Source organism: Ochlerotatus camptorhynchus, unplaced genomic scaffold, assembly GCF_037179485.1.
Source record: "Ochlerotatus camptorhynchus isolate MF236.1 unplaced genomic scaffold, CSIRO-AGI_Acam_v1.1 ptg000383l, whole genome shotgun sequence".
In the NCBI taxonomy this organism is placed as follows: domain Eukaryota; kingdom Metazoa; phylum Arthropoda; class Insecta; order Diptera; family Culicidae; genus Ochlerotatus; species Ochlerotatus camptorhynchus.
Genome location: NW_027040870.1, coordinates 1,524,811 through 1,546,473, shown reverse-complemented (window position 1 = coordinate 1,546,473; position 21,663 = coordinate 1,524,811). Strand labels below are relative to the sequence as shown.

General features: G+C 38.8%; 4 protein-coding genes across 4 annotated transcripts in view; 1 reads left to right on the top strand and 3 right to left on the bottom strand.

Moving 5' to 3' along the window:
* The window catches only part of LOC135710460 (uncharacterized), a 189,751-nt gene that overhangs the window by 13,847 nt on the left and 154,241 nt on the right, over window positions 1–21,663 (bottom strand). The gene's annotated exons all lie outside the window — the stretch shown is intronic.
* On the bottom strand, window positions 3,967–4,993 carry LOC135710431 (prostaglandin reductase 1-like). The gene has a single exon (XM_065233003.1). The coding sequence runs from the start codon at window positions 4,991–4,993 to the stop codon at window positions 3,974–3,976; it is 1,020 nt and encodes a 339-aa protein (XP_065089075.1). The 3' UTR covers window positions 3,967–3,973.
* On the bottom strand, window positions 9,451–10,538 carry LOC135710430 (prostaglandin reductase 1-like). The gene has a single exon (XM_065233002.1). The coding sequence runs from the start codon at window positions 10,501–10,503 to the stop codon at window positions 9,505–9,507; it is 999 nt and encodes a 332-aa protein (XP_065089074.1). The 5' UTR covers window positions 10,504–10,538; the 3' UTR covers window positions 9,451–9,504.
* On the top strand, window positions 18,289–20,843 carry LOC135710459 (prostaglandin reductase 1-like). Its single transcript, XM_065233047.1, has 3 exons — window positions 18,289–18,387; window positions 18,446–18,598; window positions 19,879–20,843. Exons 2-3 carry the CDS (start codon window positions 18,448–18,450, stop codon window positions 20,766–20,768), a joined length of 1,041 nt encoding a protein of 346 aa, XP_065089119.1. The 5' UTR covers window positions 18,289–18,387; window positions 18,446–18,447; the 3' UTR covers window positions 20,769–20,843.

The following is a 21,663-nucleotide window of genomic DNA, read 5'->3' as shown; positions in this document are numbered from 1 at the left end:
TTTGTAACGGTTTGTTTACAAATGCTGATGGGCCCTTTTCTATTGTTGATCCAGAAATGTCAGAAAAGTTTCTCAATCACAAAAACAAATCGCAGCGAAGTACAAAAGTACAATATTTTGCAGAACTCCATGGAAGTTGGAAATAGATAGATCTGAAGAACTTCAGAGAAGTCCGTAGACCTTAAGAGAAGTCTGTAGAACATCAGAAAGTTCGCACGTTTTTAGAAAAATTTGCAAAACTTCAGCAAAACTCACAGAACTTCGGGAAAGCTCGCCGATCTTTAGAAGTATTTACACAACTTCAGAGATATTCGTAAATCTTCAGATAAATTTTTAAAACTTGAGCGAAGTTCAAATATTTTCAGATAATTTGTAGAGCTTTGGGGAACTTCCAAGAATTTTTGATAAATCTGCAGAACTTTATGGAAATGCAAGAATCCAGAAGAAGTTCAGAGATCAACTGGGAAAATTATTGAACTTAATGGAAATACAGCTCTCCAGAAAACTTTACAGAATTTGTAAGAATTTTTAAGAACTTGGGAAAAGTTCAGAGGGTAGATCGTAAATCTACTGAAAAATCTGCAGATGTTTAAATAAAATTTCAGAATTTTATTGAAGTTCTTGAATTTTAAGAGAAATTAACAGAACTTCATGTAAGCTCGTTGATCTTTAGAGATATTTAGAGATATTTGCACAACTTCAGAAAAATTAGTAAAACTTCAGAAAACTTCCTTAAACTTCCGGAAAGCTCAACATTTTCGAGATATTTTTTTTTAAATTCTTTAAGAAATTGTGTAGATGTTCAGAGATATTTGCAGATGTTCATTGAATCAAGAAAATCTACAGAGAAAATTACTGAAATTTTGAGAAGTTCGTAGATTATTAGAAATTTTGTGAACATCAGAGATAATTGTTGATCTTTAAGGATCTTAAATCTGCAGGGATTCAGGAACTTTGTAGATTTTTAGGAAAATTTGCAGAACTTCTGAAGAACACATAGAACTTTAAAGAAATATGAAGAACTACCGAGAATCTTCAGGAAAGACTGTTGATCTTTAAAGATATTTTATCAGAGAACAGAAACAAAACTTCAGGGACGTTCGAAGGTCTTCAAAGAAATAAGCACAATTGAATTCTTAACAGAAACTTTCAGAACTCAAGGAATCATGTAGATCTATAGGGAACTTTTCTCACTAGCTTGTCGAAAGTTGGTATCGACATCCTGGCTTCCCTTTATATCGCAGCTCTTGAAGGACAAGATGAGCCAGATCCCTGCCGGTGTTCCTCCTGAGCAACCATTCCCTACTCTACACTTTCTCCTTCTCATTTTATTTAAAATAATAAAAGCAAATCAGACCAAGAAATCAGATAGTCTAAACGGACCTTAACTGTGTACTTTATAACAATAAATGTGCTTTTAATAACAAGTATTAGAGCGTAAAATTATTGACTGCTTAGGCTGAGTTTGAGAGCACTACACGCCTATCAGCATATCAATCCCTTATGTATTATCGTCAATTTTAAGATAATAACGCTATCCACTATCAATTGGCATCTACTTTCATATTACGTGATAAAACTACGGATTTTAATCATGAAAAGTTTGAAAACAACATCAAGTCAGTTTGTCCCATCAATCAAAATAATTGCATATCAGTCCCATCTTGGAATTAAATCGTCCAGAAGCTGAGTTACACTTCTGCTTTTTGAATCGCCATATTTTTAGTTTATAACAAACCATGCTAGCTGCATTGCTACTGATTTTTACTATACAAAATCATCGATTAATTTATTATGTTTTTTAAAATATTTACATGTAAATTGCACATTTTAACTTCTACTGCCATTTTCTCAATGCCTACTTTATCCATATGAGACTGATATGGGATTATAGGCAGTACACTATTCAATTAGGGTAGGTGTTTCAGTAATATCATAGAGGCAACTCTAAGACTAGAAGGACCCGAAGAAACGTGCTCAACTTTTTGGCTCACATCTGGTACTCTCTTCGGTCCCAAGCTAATCGATTCACCCCTCGAAACATAGGAAAAAACTTTCATAGCGAATCAAAACAAACATTTCGTAGTACTAGAATTTCGACTAGAATGGGGTACGTTAATCGTTTGCTTAGGACCAATAGGCTAGTCAAGTAGTGAGCCAATTTAAAATCGTTAGTTTCGTATTGATTGTTGGTAATACTGGTGTACCTATAGTTACGGTATGGGGGATGTGCCGGAATAATGAGTTAACAACGGATACGGTTTACAGATTTACGGCAGATTTACATATTTTATGCTTAAAATTAGCCCACAAATAGCCAAAAACAATTGCTTTTCTTAAGATTTTGACTCCTTTACACCTATAGTTGCGGTAGTTCCTATAATAGTGGAACCTAGAGAGGGTCTATTATAAGAGAGGAGCAGACTGGCTCGTTATGAGCCAAACGAACTGTCAAAGCCAGAGCCAATCGGCCAGCGACTATCTTGATTGCATTGACAGTGTTGCTAGAAGTCATTTAGGGCCTTATTACACGGTGGTAAGGAAGTGATACTCAGAATAAGAGCCGTGATTGCCGTACAAATCAAATGGGAATCACTTCACCGTGACAACAATTGACAAGTTTTCACCGTGAAGTGACATCCGTAATAACCCTAATAAAAAATAACCATAAACGAACGATAACCAAAATCATTGAACTATTCCACAAATGGTTTGGATGATACCCAGAACACGTCGTTAAGCAAATTAACCATACAATTTTTATTAGGGAAGCCCCTTAGGCATATGTTGCCAAGGTAGGTTGTTTTGAATCCTCCTCTCTTATACTAGACCCTCTCTAGTGGAAGCTATAATAAACCAATGCGTTCCACTATTATAGGAACCAAAGTTAACAACTACTACTTCTACTGGAACAGTGTCCATATTAATGGAGGACAAGTTTTCGAAAAATCTATAAAATTCAATAACGCTGTAATATTTTTCTAAATTGTCTTAGTTCCTCCACTACTGGCTCACACACCTTAATTCAAACTGAACATTGCATTAGGTCCTATTCTCTTCGTAGACTTACTCTTTATATCTCCACGTCCATGTAATGACATTCCCAGGTATTTTCGGCACACAGATCGACAAACACAACGGGCCTTATTACGAGTGTCACTTCACGGTGAAAACGAAGTGAAGTGACCAGTTGTCACTCACAATGAAGTGATTGCCGTGTAAATCAAATGGGAATCACTTCACCGTGAGTGAGAAGTTGTCACTTCACCGTGAAGTGACATCGGTAATAAGGGCCTGAGAGATTCTCTTCGTCGACTTTCTCTTTCGTTAATAATTTGAGCACATAACCGTTTCTTGTTGGCCCTTATTACCGATGTCACTTCACGGTGAAGTGACAACTTCTCACTTACGGTGAAGTGATTCCCATTTGATTTACACGGCAATCACTTCACCGTGAGTGACAACTGGTCACTTCACTTCGTTTTCACCGTGAAGTGACACTCGTAATAAGGCCCTCAATGTTACTTAGGACCTAATGCAATGTTCAGCTTCATTTGTCCAACGTAATGTAAACCTCCCACGATGTGGAAAATCCGGTAGCGTCTCTTCCGAGTGTCGAGTACCGAATCCTTCTTCTGGTGACAAACCAACCAGCATTGGATGGCAAGCGCAAGGTATGTTAAAGACATGTTACTTTAATAGCACTAACGTGGTCATACTAAGGTGTAATATGCTACAAACCTCCCTTCGGATAAATTAATGAATAATTTGAACCGTGTAGCTTTATTATTGAAGAAGAAGAATGTTATCGCATTTGATCTTGTCCATTTAGGAATGGATTTATAAAATCTAGTGTGGCACATAGATAGTCACGATTGGTGGTTGTCTGATTCTATGGAATGGTAGAAAATCTTCTCATCACACACTTAGATTATGATAAGAGAAGTAGGCCGTGCATTTTAATCATATCTAGTTACCCTTTTTTACTATGATTATCTACTTTTACTATGGCTTTGCCTGTGTTACCGCCTTTCAGCATATCCATGAACGCCTTCGGCATGTTTTTAAATCCAACTGTAACTGTTTCCTCGTATTGAAGTTTTCCTTGTTTTATCCAGTCCAAATTGGCTCGAATGCCTTCCATCCACCGGTCTCGCCATCGGCTGACAATAAATCCTTCCATTTTCAATTGTTTGATCACAAAATCATGCTGTGGATCTTGTACCTTAACCGGACCACTGCTGTAATTTGAAACAGAGCCGCAAGCGGAAATTCTACCATATAAGTTCATGAGCCGTATAACCGACTCCGTTATGGTGCCACCAACATTATCGAAATAACAATCGATTCCTTTAGGTGCGGCTTTCTTCAATTCTTCGAGAAAATGCTCTGACTTATAGTTAACGGCATGATCAAAGCCGAGCTTCTTCAACCACTGGCACTTGTCATCAGATCCAGCAATACCAATAACATGGCATCCTTTGAGTTTTGCAATCTGGCCTACAACATTCCCTACGGCGCCTGCTGCTCCACTAACTACCACCGTTTCTCCTTCCTTTGGGGCACATAGCTCCAAGAATCCAAAATAAGCCGTATTCCCTGGTAACCCCAGAACACCGAGTCCCAAGCTGGATGGAAGTGAGCCGAAATCAAACAACACATGTGGTTTTCTTTCGATTTCTTTTGCTTTGTCCGGATTGTACAAGGTATATGTCCGCCAACCGAAGTGACCGAAAATCCTCACTCCAACGGGATAGGCAGCATGCTTACTCTCCACTACTTTCGCTATTTGTCCACCGACCATCACACTTCCTTCAGGAAGGTTCATCATGTATCGCCGCATGTAGGGATCCACACTGAGATACTCTGCCCGAGCAAGAAATTCTCCATCCTGAAGAGGTGGTAGTTCTTCCTCGATCAATCGAAAGTCTTCATTCTTGGGTTCTCCTTCGAACTTTTTCGCGAATAACCAGTTTTGAGAGATAACACTCATTTTCCTGACTCGCTGTATATGCCGGTTGAAGTCTGAATGGCACCACAACGTAGGTGTATGCAATATTTATACGAGAGCTTATCAACACTTCCATATGCAACATTCTGACTAATATTTGGCAATGTTGAAGATAAGTGATGCATACTTGATTCTTTTCTTTGTAACATTCAAATATCGGCGTAGCTGTGGGGGATGTTGGAGTAGGATACATGTCGGTAATCAACTTTAAATTACAAATAATTATTTCAGTCGACGTAGATTTCCAAATATTTGATGAAGTTGTCATATGAAAGGGGCATGCCTCTCATAGAATGCTTTTGATTAATATCGGAATTGGGTTGAACGAAAGGGGTATAAATGCTAAAACAATATTGTACATTCAAATAAGCACAGGTCGGACTCGATTATCCGCAGTTTGAATTTTTTACACTGCGGATAGTCGAAAAAAATTACGTAGCTTTTCGCGTTTGTTTATCGAAAAAATGGGTATCGTCGTGGCGGCCTTCTTTGGACACTGTTTTAGTTTTAAGCAAACATAAACATATTCTAATGAAATCAATAAAGCAGTTAATATTATAATGCGGTGTATATCCCATAGGCATACCTTTATGATGTGTATTGAGAAGTATATTGTAACCGTTCTGTTACAAAGGTTCAATACAAGCGGCGCCGGTGGTGTAGTGGTAAGCGTGGTTACCTCTCACCCCAGCAGGCCTGGGTTCAATCCCAGTCGGCGCCGCCGGGATGTTCTGAGGCATAACATCTTTGATCACGCCTTTCTTCAAAAGGGAAATAAAGCCGATTGTCCCAACAAGTACAATATTTAAAATTTGCGCAATGTATGTACAATATTCCGTTTTAATCTGAAATTATTATTAACGAGTACAATACATTAACGGTATCATATATGGTGCAACCATATCACATAACGTTGGGATGATAACCAAAATGGGTTGTTAATTACTTCTTATGATTATTTTTTGTGAGTTGTAATTAAGCGATGAAATTTTCTGGAAACCGCCCCTAACAAAAAATAAAAACCTAAATGCCCCAATGTCCATTAAGTCTAATCTAATTGCAACATTTAATTTATTTGCCTTCGTTGCAGCATTACAGTAAATCCGAAGGCAGTCCAAATATTACATCCAAAGCGATAAAAGATAAAACACAAACTCCCTGGTGCGGGACGCAGTGGTTTTCAGATGCAATGCTCCTCCCGAGTAAAGTCTGAGATCAAATTGAAAACTAAATTTGATGTTGTGACGTAGCTAAGCATGACGACTCAGGTTGCTGTAATTTTGTTAGTGAGTTATCTTAATTCCTTTATTTAAAGTCGGTTTCTGTTCCGCAAGCGAGTACCTCGGATTGAACCCAGACTCATTGGGGTGAGGAGCAGTCATGTTTACCACTACACCACCGGCGCTGGCAAATTTTGGTCGTGTTAACGGTTATGGTTAAAATCAAGCTGAACATTGCATTAGGTCGTAAGTAACATTGACAGATTCTCTTCGTCGACTTTCTCTTTGTATCTCCACGGCCATGTAAAGACATTCTCAGGTATTTTCAGCACACAGATAGAAGCTTTCATCTAGCATCTAATACGACGAACACAACAAGAAACGGTTATGTGCTCATGTTATTAACGAAAGAGAAAGTCGACAAAGAGAAACGATCAATGTTACTTAGGACCTAATACAAGTTGAAATGTAATATCAAAATTGAGGGCAAAAACATCATCCTGCTATCAGTGAGAGCAAAGTGAAAACTAAATTTGTTGTACATTTTTCTGTTCATAGCAAAACGAGTATTCATTTTGATGTTCCAGCAACGAAAAAAAAAACTGCTACAACATTTTCAGTCGTTAATTTGCTGTAAAAAACACAACATTAAAACAAAATTTAATTTCATCGTAAACTGAAATTAAATTTTAATTTCAATTTGATGTTGACATCAAAAATGAATATCCATTTGCTATAATTTTCTTGTTGGACTTTACTCGGGCTACGCGTCGTAAACCCGTAAACCCACTGACCTTCCATACCTCTGTGTAGATACGTACTGTACAGAAAACTTCTGGAAGTAGTATTACAAGCTGCCGTACAGATATTTTAAGCAGCACCCAAATAAAACATACGTTGATTAACCGTTATTTTTCAACGTCTATAATAAATCGGTATTGAAAGCCTGCATCATAGGAAAATATTGTAATTTAGCTAAATAAATGTATTGTATTTTGCATTTGAAACTGGACTCCTCAAAAGTGTCTTGAACGGATTCAAACGTCTTCTCAAGTATCTTACTAAGAAGTGAGAAGCAACACATTTTGTTTACTTACGACACCAAAACTGAACGTCTGTTCAAGGTTGTCTTGAAAGGTCTGCCCAGTGGAGAATCCCTGGATCAGATCTAAGATGAATTCACTATATTACTTGGAGTTGTGCCAGTCCAAGTAATCAAAATGAAACATAAATCCCGCCCTGACGATTCAAGTCTAGTGAACTATTGTACTATTGTTTGTATCCTCTTATAAACAGGAAATCCATGTTTTCAGGCCGGCCTTGCTTTATGCTGTGCCAATATGGTCTAGTTGTTACACTACCGTGAACCCCCAGTAATCTGACCGTTTTTAATCTGAACACTTTTTAGTTTGAACCCCGCTAAACTGCACGCCGTGTAAACTAAAAATTGCTCAACCGTCATTTTGCACATGGCATGGAGTAAAGTGAAATGGAACAATCCTAAACGGAACGCAGAATCAAAACAAAACAGCAAATAGGGCTACCAGAAACTCGGTTTTCTGATGGGGCTACGAGAAAATCAAATTAAAAATGAACCCTGTTAACATGTGCGAAGTGTCGTTCAGATTAACGGGGGTCCACGGTAACAGGAAAAAAAAAACACTTCAAAGGAAACCGTTGTTTTTATCGGAAACAAGTTCACATTTTTAGTCGGTTTATATAGCAGCAAAACACAATTTTTTTCACCGGAAGTTTCAATTGATTTGCTTTAATGCTGATCAATTCATTCATTTGATGTCGTTTGAAAAACATGCAAAGTTGAAAATTAAATCCATGTAAATCCATGACGACGTAAGATTTTCCCAATCCCTGACATTTGTCTCATAATTATGAAGTTATTTCCGAAAAAAAATAACGGTTGACTTTTCACTCAGATTTCCATAGGTACTGTCTGTTTGCTTCCTAAAATAACAGTCTATCTGTTTGCTTCCTAAAATAACAGTAAAACCTGGTTCGATTTTGACAGTTCAAATTGGTTCGATAATCAGTACATCTTCGACAGACATAAATAAAAACATGATTGGTTAAAGTACATAACTCTAGATGGGAGCTTACTACCCGTGTCTCCTTAAGATCGTTATGTTTACGATGACAGGAGTACAGACAGCGGTAGAGGCAAACAATAGCTGCAATTTTAAAAACCGTCGACTAGATGCTTTCGTACCATGGCGACTTTTCGTAATTAATTTTGGTATCCATACGTATTTCGACTACAATGTGCAGTCTTGATGAGTGTCCCACTAAAGACTTATAAAAAACCTAACCCCCTTAAGTACCCATCCACTTGGTAAAAATTTCAGATAACAGGTATAAAAATGAAACTACAACTATTTAAGCAATCCGCAAACAACCCAATTTCATTACTTCATTATGATGGCTACCAAGCCTTTGGATTTTTTTCCTTATTAGAGATTTGAATAGATTTTTTTCCTTTACTTTACTTAAATCTTTGGTTTTTATTAGTTAGGTAAGTTCCGGTTCTACACGTTGTAGTTTCGTTTTTATACCTATGATCTTGATATTTTTACTTAGGGGATTTCGACTTTTAAGGGGGTTAGGTTTTTGATAAGTATTTAGTGGGAGTGACACTGATGAAGACTGCACATTGTAGTCACAATAAGCACTCAGCTATTATAATATCGGTAGTTTTTTAACCGGGCCCGGTAATCTCGATTGAGTGTGTACACAAAAGTTTTTTATAACTTGTTTGGAGAGTGAGGCCCCAGGTTTTTAAACAAAGTTATTTTGGGCCACCCTACTCGACATGTACGCAAATGTACATCAAAAAAAGGAAATTACCCCTTCGCTTCATTTACTCAATCGGAAGGAGAATACATTCCATGACGGGATTAAAAACAAATGTTTTTTATGCAAGATAAAGAAGCATCGCCAGAATGCTTTCCCGGAAGCAGCCAGTAAAGCAACAAGACGAATAACAGTGTGGTAGCAGTACGTACTGTGATGGCTGGAGGTGAATCGTTGGACAACAACGACAAGGAAACTATGTGAAGAATTCAATTTCGAGGAAGATGTTGTGGGAATCGACGTGACGACCTAGGGGTAGAAAAAGGATAGTCCAAATCCAAAATGACCCAAGATGTTTAGAAAAATGTACGTATCATGTTTTAATCCATTTATTTACTTTTTTAATTCTAAGAACATTGTTGATAACTTACAACACTAAAGTTACGCTACTTACGGTATAGCTGTTAGTTATTCTACTTTTACAATAGCTTTTCCTGTGTTACCGCCTTTTAGCATGCCCATGAACGCTTTCGGCATGCTCTCAAATCCATTTGTAACTGTTTCCTCGTATTGAAGTTTTCCTTCTTTTATCCAGTCCAAATTGGCGCGAATGCCTTCCATCCATCGATCTTGCCATCTTGTGACAATAAATCCTTCCATTTTCAATTGTTTGAACACAAAATCAGTCTGTGGGTCTTGAACCTTGATCGGACCAGTGCTGTAGTTTGAAATAGTACCGCAAACGGAAATTCTGCCATATAAGTTCATGAGCCGCATAACCGATTCTGTTATGGAGCCACCAACATTATCAAAGTAACAATCGATTCCTTTTGGTGCAGCTTTCTTCAATTCTTCGAGAACATTCTCGGTCTTATAGTTAATGGCATGATCAAAATCGAGCTTCTTCAACCACTGGCACTTGTCATCCGACCCTGCAATACCAATCACTCGACATCCTTTCAGTTTTGCAATCTGACCAACAATACTGCCTACGGCGCCTGCTGCTCCACTAACTACCACAGTTTCTCCTTCCTTTGGAGTGCACAACTCCAATAATCCAAAATAGGCCGTATTGCCAGGCATACCTAGAACACCGAGTCCCAAGCTTGATGGGAGTGACCCTAAATCTGGCAACACATACGGTTTCTGTTCGTTTTCTGCCTTTTTCGGATTATATACGGTATGTGTACGCCAGCCGAATTGACCGAAAATTTTTGCTCCAACGGGATAGGCAACATTCTTACTTTCCACTACTTTCGCTATTTGCCCTCCGATCATCAAACTTCCTTCAGGAAATCGACTCATGTACGGCCGCATGTAGGGATCCACACTGAGATACTCTGCCTGAGCAAGAAATTCTCCATCCTGAAGAGGTGGCAATTCTTCTTCGGTCAGCCGGAAGTTTTCGTTCGTGGGTTCTCCTACGAACTTTTTCGCGTAAATCCAGTTTCGAGAGACAACACCCATTTTCACAACTGACGGTATCGGACGGTAGAAGGCTACAGAATAAAGTCGTGATTGAGTTGTTTCCAATATTAATACCAGTGCTTATCAGCGCTAAAAAATGTACATCATTCTGACTATGGCTAAGGTTCAAAAATCAAGCTTAGATAGATAAGCGTCGTCAATGATACCAGTTATGAAATTTGTTTTGTCACGATTCAGTCATGCTCGAATGACCAGGTAGCTTTAGTATCTATTCATGTAGTTTTAGTCGCTTTTGCAATGACATGACTATTTTTTATACATGCGTATATTTCGAATTCTGTTAATAAAATCTTTAAATGCGATGTCTGGATAGCTCTTAGAATTTTTAATATTTCTTCAAGCTCAGAATTTCTAACATTTCCTCAGTACGGTACTCCAAAAATTAAGCCAGATTAAGCCCATACTGGAAGCGGCTGGGTTCGATTCCCTATCCGGTCTAAGAATTTTACTGGTTGAAATATTTCTCAACTTCCATGGGTACAGATTATGATTGTACTTGCCAAACAATAATACCTACTAATGCAAAAATGCAACAGGCTTAGAAAGGCTCTCAATTAACAACTTGGAAATGCTAAGAAATGCACACTAAGTTGAGTCGTAAGAATGTCCGACGACAGCCCGATGAAAATGATTCTCGATAACGATCCGACTGGAACAAGATGAAGAGGCGCGTAGTGACCGAGATAGATCGATCAAGTGAAAAGTAACCTGCGGAGCCTTCGCAGACTGCGTGGCCAGCGACGTGAAGCCATGTATCGAGAGCAATGGAGACGACTTCTGTGTACATCAAAGGACACTCAGGCCCTAGCGCCGGATAAAGCAGGTGCATAAGAACGCCTTTCAATGGATGTTGGGTTCTGCCCTGACCGGCGATTTGCGACCTCTGTGCACCTGAACTCCGATTCTTACCTCCACGCGGTGCCCGGTGGGGTTGCTGGTGGTGATATTTGCCGTCAGTAATGCGAACAAGAACGGGGGATCATTGTTGCCACTAATGCACTATTGTTTATAAGTCGCTAGTGTCGGTGATGACAATGATAGAGCAAATAGGTTATAGCCAACTCTAAGCAGCCCGTGATTATCGCTACCTGGGGAAGCTAATCGGCTGGGTGCTGGTTGCGACTTGGCCGTCCTGAATGAACTTTTTCCACCTCTTCAAGGTGGTTCGTTTAAAAGGACGTTAATAAATGGAAGCATGGAAGCTCAGACCTTAGCCTGAATGGTAAGGTAAGAACATAAGAGAATCCTAAACAGTGTCTAAGTCTATGGGTAGTTTGCTATAATTTCTCTCCGTATGTTTCTTTTTAATTCACTTGGAATATTCCTCACCAATCTCTTTGTCAAATAATTATAAAGAATTAACACATTTCCTTGGATTTTATCAGAATTCCATGGGAATTTTCCCTCCAGAAACTCTTCTCAATCAGTGCTGTAAAATGCCGACCATACACGGTGATATTGACAAAATAATTTTTGTCACTCACTCGAGGGAAATCATGTTAATTGTCAGTGATCCCAACAAACAATCGTCTATTGATGAAACGACTTCTTGGCCATTTTATTCAACTACATGCTTAATAGTACTTGTACTATTTTTAATAACAACTCCTGTTCAGGCTTTGTTCACACAAATCTGGAGAATTTATTCAACCAAAACATTGAACTACTTGGTGTTGTATAAGGTATGTCGAGAAGCATTTATTTGACTTATATTATGTTGTAACAGAGTTTATACGATACATTTTTTTAATTATTCAGCGTTTATTAGACATAACTGCTTCCTTAAAACAGCGATGCTCTGTATACGCTTGATTCTCATGTGGAGTACCCAACTAACATTTTCAGCTTTGTAAGCCAACTTTTCCAGCGTTGTGCTGTAAAGTAGCTGAAAAGAAGCTGCAGATACAGCTACAAGCAAAAGCTAGCAAAATAGTTTTGGAGAGCGTTTACTCAACTTTCTCACAACCATTATTCAATTTGTCAGTCGCACTGAATAACATCAGCCAATAGACGCTTATGTCACTTCTATACACACACTACCCAACTTTCAACTTGTAGCTGCAAAACAAAGCTAACAAAGTGAATATATTACTCATTTGATGGCTTCTACACAACCAACCACTCTTGCTGAATAACATAAACATCAAAAGTGCTTTTTCAACAACTAAACAACCTGTACTCAGCTTATAAACTGTATTAGAGCAACTTCGGAAGCATTTTCACAGTCAACTAGGTTTATTTTTAGACGTGTTCAGTTTTACAGCTTTTACTCTGCTCTTTTATAACTATTCGAGAGCAGAGTGCAGTGTGCACTATTATAAAGCCTCTACTCAGCGATTTTGTTGTAGAAGGGAATGTTGATTTGTTTACATAAGTTCAAAGTGTTGGCGTAGCACAGTTGGTAGTGTCAAGGTTTGCCAATGAGGTCGTCTCGAGTTCGATTCCAGGTTCCGGTGCAGGGTAAATAATTTGGTGATGATTTGTAACTAATTTCGATTAATTTGATCACAGCAAAATAAACTCAATAAATTCCTTCATAAAAAAGCGTAAACAGTATTTAACCCGGCTTCAAGAGAAAGCTGTGTAGTGATTATTGGATAACCGGGAAAAGGTTGAATAAGCGCCTTTCAAGTTCACACACAACTAAACAGCAGGATAACAGCTGTATAAAAGCGTTAATGGATAATGCAATAAGAGCTTCTCCCGACCGTCCCAACAACCATAAGTAGCTGACTTAGTTCGCCAGATTTGCTTGTATAGAGGTTGAGTAAAAGTTTCCTCATATCGTATAACGTTTGAAAACAGCTTGAGACTGTATAAATGAAATGAGTAAAGCGTTTACATTGTGAAAATTGTTAGTTGGGTAACGTTTAATTAGACATTATTATACATTTAATAAACGATTATTCAACTGTGGGAAAATTAACCCGAAAATAAGAGGACAGGGGGACAGGGACAAGGGAAGGGTGTGGTTGTGTTTCTTAAGTGTATTGTATTTCAATATTGCTGACCTGGCTCACACCACACAGATATTAGAAAATTTATTAAATACTTATACATGCCGTTGTATGGGAATCGAACCATGTACATTCCGATCACCAGCCGCTTGCCTTGTCATCTGAGCTATCCTAGAATTCATCATATAGGCAACTCAATAATGTATAAAAGCTTACATGAAAGTAAATACCTATCAGCACTCCCGATCGCAACTCTAGCTCCTTCAAGGCCCAGTGGGAATGATTAATTCATTCATCGTTGTTTTAAATGAGACCAATGTTGCCTCTTCACATCTCCAAGTCGAAAGAAAGGATGCTCGGTTATATTTTAAACTAGATCAATGCATTCATTATCGTGAGTCATGTGATCGATGATTACTGTTTAAATTAATTATGTTCTACACAAATAAAAAAAGGGTTGAGCCTGGGATTGAACTCACGACCTTCTAATTGGAAAGCGGAAACGGTAACCACTACTCTACTGATTTCGCCTTGTTGTAAGACCGAATCAGTATTGTCGAATAATGAATCTAATACGTCGTTTATAAAGCATTTACAAATCATGTGATTACAACATGGAAGCATACCCAACAAACAATTTGAGCAGATTAATGGCTGAATAAGCCATTTTGTAGTCGAAGAAGTATATTTTTGCCTGAATAAGCTCTTATTCCGCTTCCAATGTTTGTTGGGTAGTGGTATAAGAGCTATTATGCTGACTGTATTCACCTTTATTCAGCAATATTGTTAAGTAATGCAATGAAATCTAATAAAGGAACTGGAGAACATTTATTAGACGTCTAATAAAGCATGTTATTAAATCAATTGAAAACAGTCGAATTAAAGTGTCAATGTATGTACAAATTACACTTATTTAGTTTGTTATTAGATCGAACTTCTGGCGTTGAATTGAGAAGACATTTAACACTTTTACAGCTTTTAATAAGTAAATTAATCAGATCAGAGCAAACAGTCGAACAATGAGCTTTTTCAGCACATAATTCGACAACTCTTTTTTTTTTCAGCATTGTACACTGTTATACAGCATTTATTCAATATATATGCTTATTTGTGACTTTGAATTGTTTGTTGGGTGGTTTAAGAGCTATTTTGCTGAGTGTATTCACCTTTCTACAGCAATATTGTAAAGGAATGCAATGAAATCTAATAATGGAGCTAGAAAACATTTATAAGACGTTTAATAAAGCATTTTATTAAATCATTTGAAAACAGTCAAATAAAAGCGACAATGTATGTGCAAATTACACTTATTCAGTTTGTTATTAGATCAAACTTCTGGTTCTGAATAAGGAAGACATTCAACGTTTATAAAGCTTTTAATAAGGAAATTAATCATATCAGAGCAAACGGCGGAATAAAAGCGCATCTATCGATCCCAATGAGCTTTTTTCAGCACATAATTCGACATCCTGTTTTATTCAGCATTGTACACTGTTATACAGCATTTATTCAATGTGTATGCTTATTTGTGACTTTGAATTGTTTGTTGGGATGAGCATATGTAGTGTTCTGTAATCACCAAAATTTGCAACGAAATTTAATTAATTTAGCAAAATAAATCCATGTAGCCGTCAAAGTCAACTAGCATCTACGTTCGTAAGTGCCTAGATAACAATAATGTGAAAGAGATTGCACGAACTTACAATTTTTGTCACCAGGTCGAATTGACAAAAAATGAATGAGTATTTGACGAAGGTTATGTGAGAGTGATTTGTTCCAGTGACAATGTCAATAATTCTGTCAATATCGCGTGAAAACTTTCTATGACTATGACAATTCTCAGCACTGGTCAGTACCAGAGTTGATAATAGAAGAGTTACGCAGGCTGAAACCAAAATCTACCTATCGAACTGTCAAACCGTCTACCTATCGAGCATAGTACACAAATTGACTCTGTTACGTGAGAAGTATTTTTATCGAAACTAGAGGAAACTTTCACAACCCAGGTGAAGTAATCTGAGGTGTAAACAAAAAACAAAGGTTGTAAATATAAAAACTGCCCATTGATCGACATCAGTGTTGCAAGCTTTACTCTGCGCAACTCTTCTATTATTAAGTATTGTGGATAGCTTCTTCAGTATATTATCTGACTCAACGAGGAGCATTATTAATTTAGTGCTGCCAATGGTGAAAACTCTTTTGAACCAACTAGATTCTAGGTGGTCCTTCCTGGCATCGATCATATCCTTTGATGGATAACTCTCCGAATGAGGTCGGGGATATGATCTCTGTTCTTCAGTGGAACTGTAGAAGTCTTATGCCAAAACTTGACACATTTAAATTTTTAGTTAACAACTCACTTTCTGATGCATTTGCCCTTTGTGAAACATGGCTCTCTTCAGACAACGATCTGAATCAATCTGCCTTCGGTGACAGGCATTGAAGTTGTTGCATGTCAGGCTAATATTCGAAGTAACTGCCTCAGTATATCTTCCACCGAGAACCGCGATCTCTCGTCAAAGTTTTGCGGATATCTGCACGGCTATGCCGGAGCCACGGTTGATCTTGGGAGATTTTAACTCTCACGGTACAGGCTGGGGGGAACTGTACGACGACAACCGCTCAACCTTTATATACGACATGTGCGACTTCTTCAAAACGACAATTCTGAACACCGGGGAAGCAACACGAGTAGCCAAACCTCCAGCAAGAGTAAGCCAATTAGACCTCTCACTTTGTTCGAGTTCACTATCGTTCGATTGCTCGTGGAAAGTAATCCAAGATCCCTACGGTAGTGACCATTTGCCAATCAAAATTTATGTTACCAATGGTTCATCTTCTACTCACTCGGTCGACATGGCGTACGATCTTACGAAAAACATTGAGTGGCGGAAATTCGCGACCGCGGTTCTTGATGCCAGTCAATCGGTTGAAGTACTTCCTCCGCTGGACGAGTACTCCTTTCTCGCGCGTGTCATAATCGATTGTGCGCTGCGAGCACAGACGAAACGTGTTCCGGGTGTTTCCATTCGCAAGCGACCTCCTACCCCGTGGTGGGATAAGGAATGCACCGACGCGAACAGCGAGAAGTCCGCCGCGTTTAAACGCTTCCGCAAACACGGTAAGGTCGAGGATTTCGAGCGGTGCACCGACCTCGAGAAAACCTTTAAGGGCTTGACTAAAGCCAAAAAACACGGTTACTGGCGTCGGTTCGTCGATGGTTTGTCACGAGAGACTTCCATGAGAACACTCTGGAATGTCGGCAGGAGAATGCGAAACGTGTCATCACCGATTAATGAAGTATGAAGACAAAGAGTACTCGAACAGATGGATATTCAGCTTTGCGCGAAAAGTTTGCCCGGATTCGGTACCGGTTCAAACCAACGTTCGTGTTCGTCGGTCGGGTAATAACGAAATAGATTCCTGTAGAGTCCATGATTACCAGTTGTTTCTTAAACTAAGTGTCACACCCCTTGGTGATGATAGAGAGAAAGAGAGAGAGAGAGAAAGAGGAAAACAGAGCAAAGGAGGACACCGACAGGATAGGTGAGTGGGGCACAGGGTAGGAAGAGGCAGTTGAATGTGAATGGTGATCAGTATCGGACGAATAAAAGTAAAGTTGAAGCGTGAGATTGGTGGAGTAAATTAGAAATATTTTGGAGGAATATCACGGACCGGGAGAGGATTTTACAATTCCCAGTTTTAGATGGTGGAATTCTCACTTGCTTAAAAATCTCCCAGACGTTGCGAAGAAACGCTTGTTGAACTTATTCAATCAATTTCTGGAGCACAACATTAAGGGGGCTTTTGATTCTGTTTGTACCGACGTCCATTCGAATAAACTTCACGATAGTGGGCTTTCACCAATTCAGAACAACTATTTGAGCAACTTGTTGTCTGAGAAATATATGAGCTTCTCCCAGGGCTCATGTTTAAGCCCCCTTCTTTATAATTTTTATGTAGAAGACATTGATGGTTGTCTTCATGAAAATTGCTCGCTAAGGCAGCTTGCAGATGATGGCGTTGTTTCCGTCACCGGACCTGCAAGGACCATTGCAAGATACTTTAGACAATTTGTCTACTAAGGCTATGAAGCTAGGTATCGAATTCTCTCCAGAGAAAACTGAGTTGGTTGTTTTTTTCTTTCTAGGAAGCATCATCCTGCATAGTTACAGCTTCAAATAAAGGGTAGAACAATCACTCAAAGTATATCTTTCAAGTATTTAGGTGTCTGGTTCGATTCCAAGAAGTTCGATACATCTGTTTGTTACAATTTGTTACCCCTAACCTCGAGATTTCCTCGAGGCCCCCGCTTTACTAACGTTAGTTTTAAGTAATTTTGTAATTCAAACGATGAATATCGGCTCCGCAAAGCTACTGCAAATGAGCCTGGAAAAATAAAAGCATTATAAAAAACTCTTCTATTATCAACTCTAGTCAGTACGTTTCAAAAACATAAGCATATGCGCCATGAGTGCGATCATCGAATCAAAAAACCTCGCACACTTGTTCACAGTTCACGCGTCCATTTTTGTATGCTAGGTAGGGTAAGGTGTGGCAAGTTGGGTTCTGTACTTGTTTTCTTTTGTATTGTTAACATCAACATACTCAATGTAGTCCAATGCTGTGTTGATAAAGCATTTCATTGGGTTTCATTGAACTTGTTAATTTTGACAAACAATTAAACTAATAAATGTACTAGCAGACCTATTTTGCCCCGTGACGCATCATGTCCCACCTTACCCTACAGATAAGTTCACTTTGTCACTACTTAGCCTTGTAGTCTTGCCTTGGAAGCTTCAGTTTGCTATCGACTTCGCTATCGGTACAGCATTAACCTTGTAGAATATGTTTTATTTTTAGAAGGTCAATTCTTTTTCATATTTCCAGCCTCGAACTTTATAAAGTAAGTAGCAATAATCAATATTTAAAAGAGCAGATTGCGTGAAATTCATTATTTTTAGGAATGATGCAAGTAGGATTACTCGGTCGTCGATGCTACTGTTCATCGGCGGTTGCGGCTAAAAAGTGGATTTACGCAAAAGCATTCAAAGGAGAACCAACACAGCAGAATTTTCAATTGCAGACTGAAAACCTGCCGGCACTGAAAGATGGAGGTATGACTTGAATTCGTTTATTTGTTTTCGTTTCGTACGCGAGTCAGTCATTCAAATGCTGCTCGGCTGATAAGCGCCAAGCGCATGAACTTCAATACGAGATACGCAAAAGTGTCCGAAAAGATAATACATATTAAATTAATCTTTGAATAAAGCTCAAAGATCGATTCTTAAATTAAATAGTCATAAATAAAGACCAGTAGGGTAAGTGTGCCAGTTACACCAGTTAGATATATGGCAAAATCTATTTTCTAGCCTTGCATTGAATTAAATTGGGTGATTAATGAATAAAATTTAAATTTATGATAGGACCCATCAGAGAACCACTATGATCAAAACCTGGCCCTAAAATGGACTCATTTTCATGAACAAAAAATATAAAATAGGGGAAATGGATGTAATATCGGCCTAAATGCCCCTAATTTGGGCCCATACATAAATTCAGCATTCGACTACATTTTCAATAGCGACCAAATATATCTATTTGTGCCGTCCCAATGACGCGTTCATATAGATACAATTGATAAATAGCAGATTTTCAGCGATGGGTCCAATCTTAGATCCATAGGTCAACATTAGAGTCATTTCTCTTACGAAATTAAGTAAATTTTTTTTCCAGTTCAAGCCCAACAATTGAAATGGCCTTAACTCCATTTTGTAAACAAACCTTGTAAGGCCATTTTCCTGCGAACCGAAGTCGGCAAAGGCAAACCAACATAATGAACAGGTAGGGGAAATTCTCCTCTACCGTTTGAGGTTTAAGTTTGCGAATGAAGATTTCGGTTCGCGAGAAAATGGCCTTACCATGCCAGCACCATATTTGACGCGTCCCTAATGATGACGCACTCGTCTAATTTTCATCGCATCTCGATTTTGACAAGATATTTTTTTAAACTTTGTTACACCATCATCCCTAGAGCACAGGAACTAATATTTGCAGAAGTAAAATTTCAAAAATAATGATTGAAAATAGTCGAACATTATTGAGTGCGTCGATTTAGGAACCGCTTCGAATATGGTACCTCCACGGCAAGGTTTGTTTACAAAATGGAGTTAAGGCCATTTCAATTATTGGTCTTGAGTTTATAAAATACCAGCAGTCTAATGGTTTGTTCAGACTAGCATGTTTCAAGGCTATCTTGATGACGTTTTTCTTGTCGATACTAATTATAACACCAAGGTTATAACTCTGTAGTCTGAACAAGGCATAAAATGGAGAATTAAAACGTGGTGTGACAAAAACATCCAATGCTACTTATTAACACAATCTAATTCCACAGATTTCCTCGCAAAGGCCGACTACATCAGCGTCGATCCGTATATGCGACCATACATGATGGCCTATCCGGAAGGAACGCTCATGATCGGTGGCCAGGTTGGAAAAGTGATCGATAGTAAGAATGCTGCGTTCCCAGTGGGAGCATCGATATTTGGTCAGTTCGGCTGGCGCACGCATACCGTGTGCAATCCAGCAGTGATGAAAAGCGATCTACCGTATGTACTTCCGGGCTTTGGAAACCTGCCAACAAGTTTGGGGCTAGGAGCTCTCGGAATGCCGGGTAATACGGCATATTTCGGATTACTGGAACTGTGCTCGCCTAAGGAAGGAGAAACCGTAGTTGTAAGTGGTGCAGCTGGGGCTGTAGGCAATCATGTGGGTCAAATAGCTAAGATTAAGCGTTGTCGTGTCATTGGAATCGCTGGATCAGATGCCAAATGTCAATGGTTGATGGAATTGGGATTTGACGGTGCTATCAATTATAAAACTGCCAACGTATACAGCGAGCTGAAAAAAGCTGCTCCAAAGGGAATAGATGTATATTTTGACAACGTTGGGGGGCAAATATCGGAATCGGTTATCAAGCTTATGAATTTGTATGGCCGGATTGCTGTTTGCGGAACAATTTCGAATTACAACACTTCCGTTGAGAAGGTCACAGACCCATTAAGAATGATGGTCTTCAAGCAGCTAAAGATGGAAGGCTTTGTGGTATGGCGTTGGAACGACAGATGGGTGGAAGGTATCGAGGCCAACCTAAAATGGATCAACGAGGGTAAATTGAAATGGCACGAAACCGTTACGGAGGGTTTTGAGAATGTTCCAATGGCATTTATGGATATGCTCAAGGGTGGCAATACAGGTAAAGCGGTGGTGAAGATTGGCGAGTAGTGATTGAATACGGTGTTCATTTAAAATGTAAGTGAGAACTGAATTGAAAATAAAAGACATAAACTGTTGTATTTTAGTTTTGTTTGGCCGACTATAATGAGTCCACCTCCTCGGAAAAGGGAAATTTGCAAGATATACGTACTTATGACCCATTCTTTGGAAATTTCCAGGTAGGGGACTACGGGGTAAGATGACCACCCATGGTGATGCGACCACCTTTTGGATTATTGAAATTATCAACCATTGAAAAAAAAAAATTATGATGCAGAGTTCTTTGCTATAGTATTATACTGCCCATAAAAGTATAACTGTCCCATATGAATAGGAAATTATCGGTGTCATTGCTTACTTTTGTTGCTAAAGAATCCAAAAGGACAAAAGGGCGCACCTTCGGAGGGTGTTCTCACTCATCGAAGGGTTTAAATAACAAGACCTTTCAATTAGAATCGATTCCTTGAGCTTGAGCTTGATTGGCCGCCAACGGTTGCTACTCTGTTACTGCCAGATCAGCTGTTATTACACAGAGAACCAATAGACGATGCTTGGGACTAGCAATCATCCTAAATGTGTAAAAACTGGTGATCTTAAATTAGGCAATACCAGCGCCAGCCGCGCCCGAACACAGGTCAAGAAAGGAATGGGAAGGATTGTGTTGACATGACACTCGCTTTGATGGAAGCCGAGAACACCTCTGCACTTCCACGAGGAATCACTGGGATGTTGGATAAGAGGGTTGGGTTTGCAGCAGGGTTCGTTTTGGTAAACGATAAGTTGAATTGATGTCCTAACGATCATATAACGCGAAGGAGCTTGGGACTAAACCCACGGTCTTCTGCTCAGTAAGCAAAAACGTTTGCCACTAGGCAGACGAGCACCTTTTTAATCACCGAGTTGC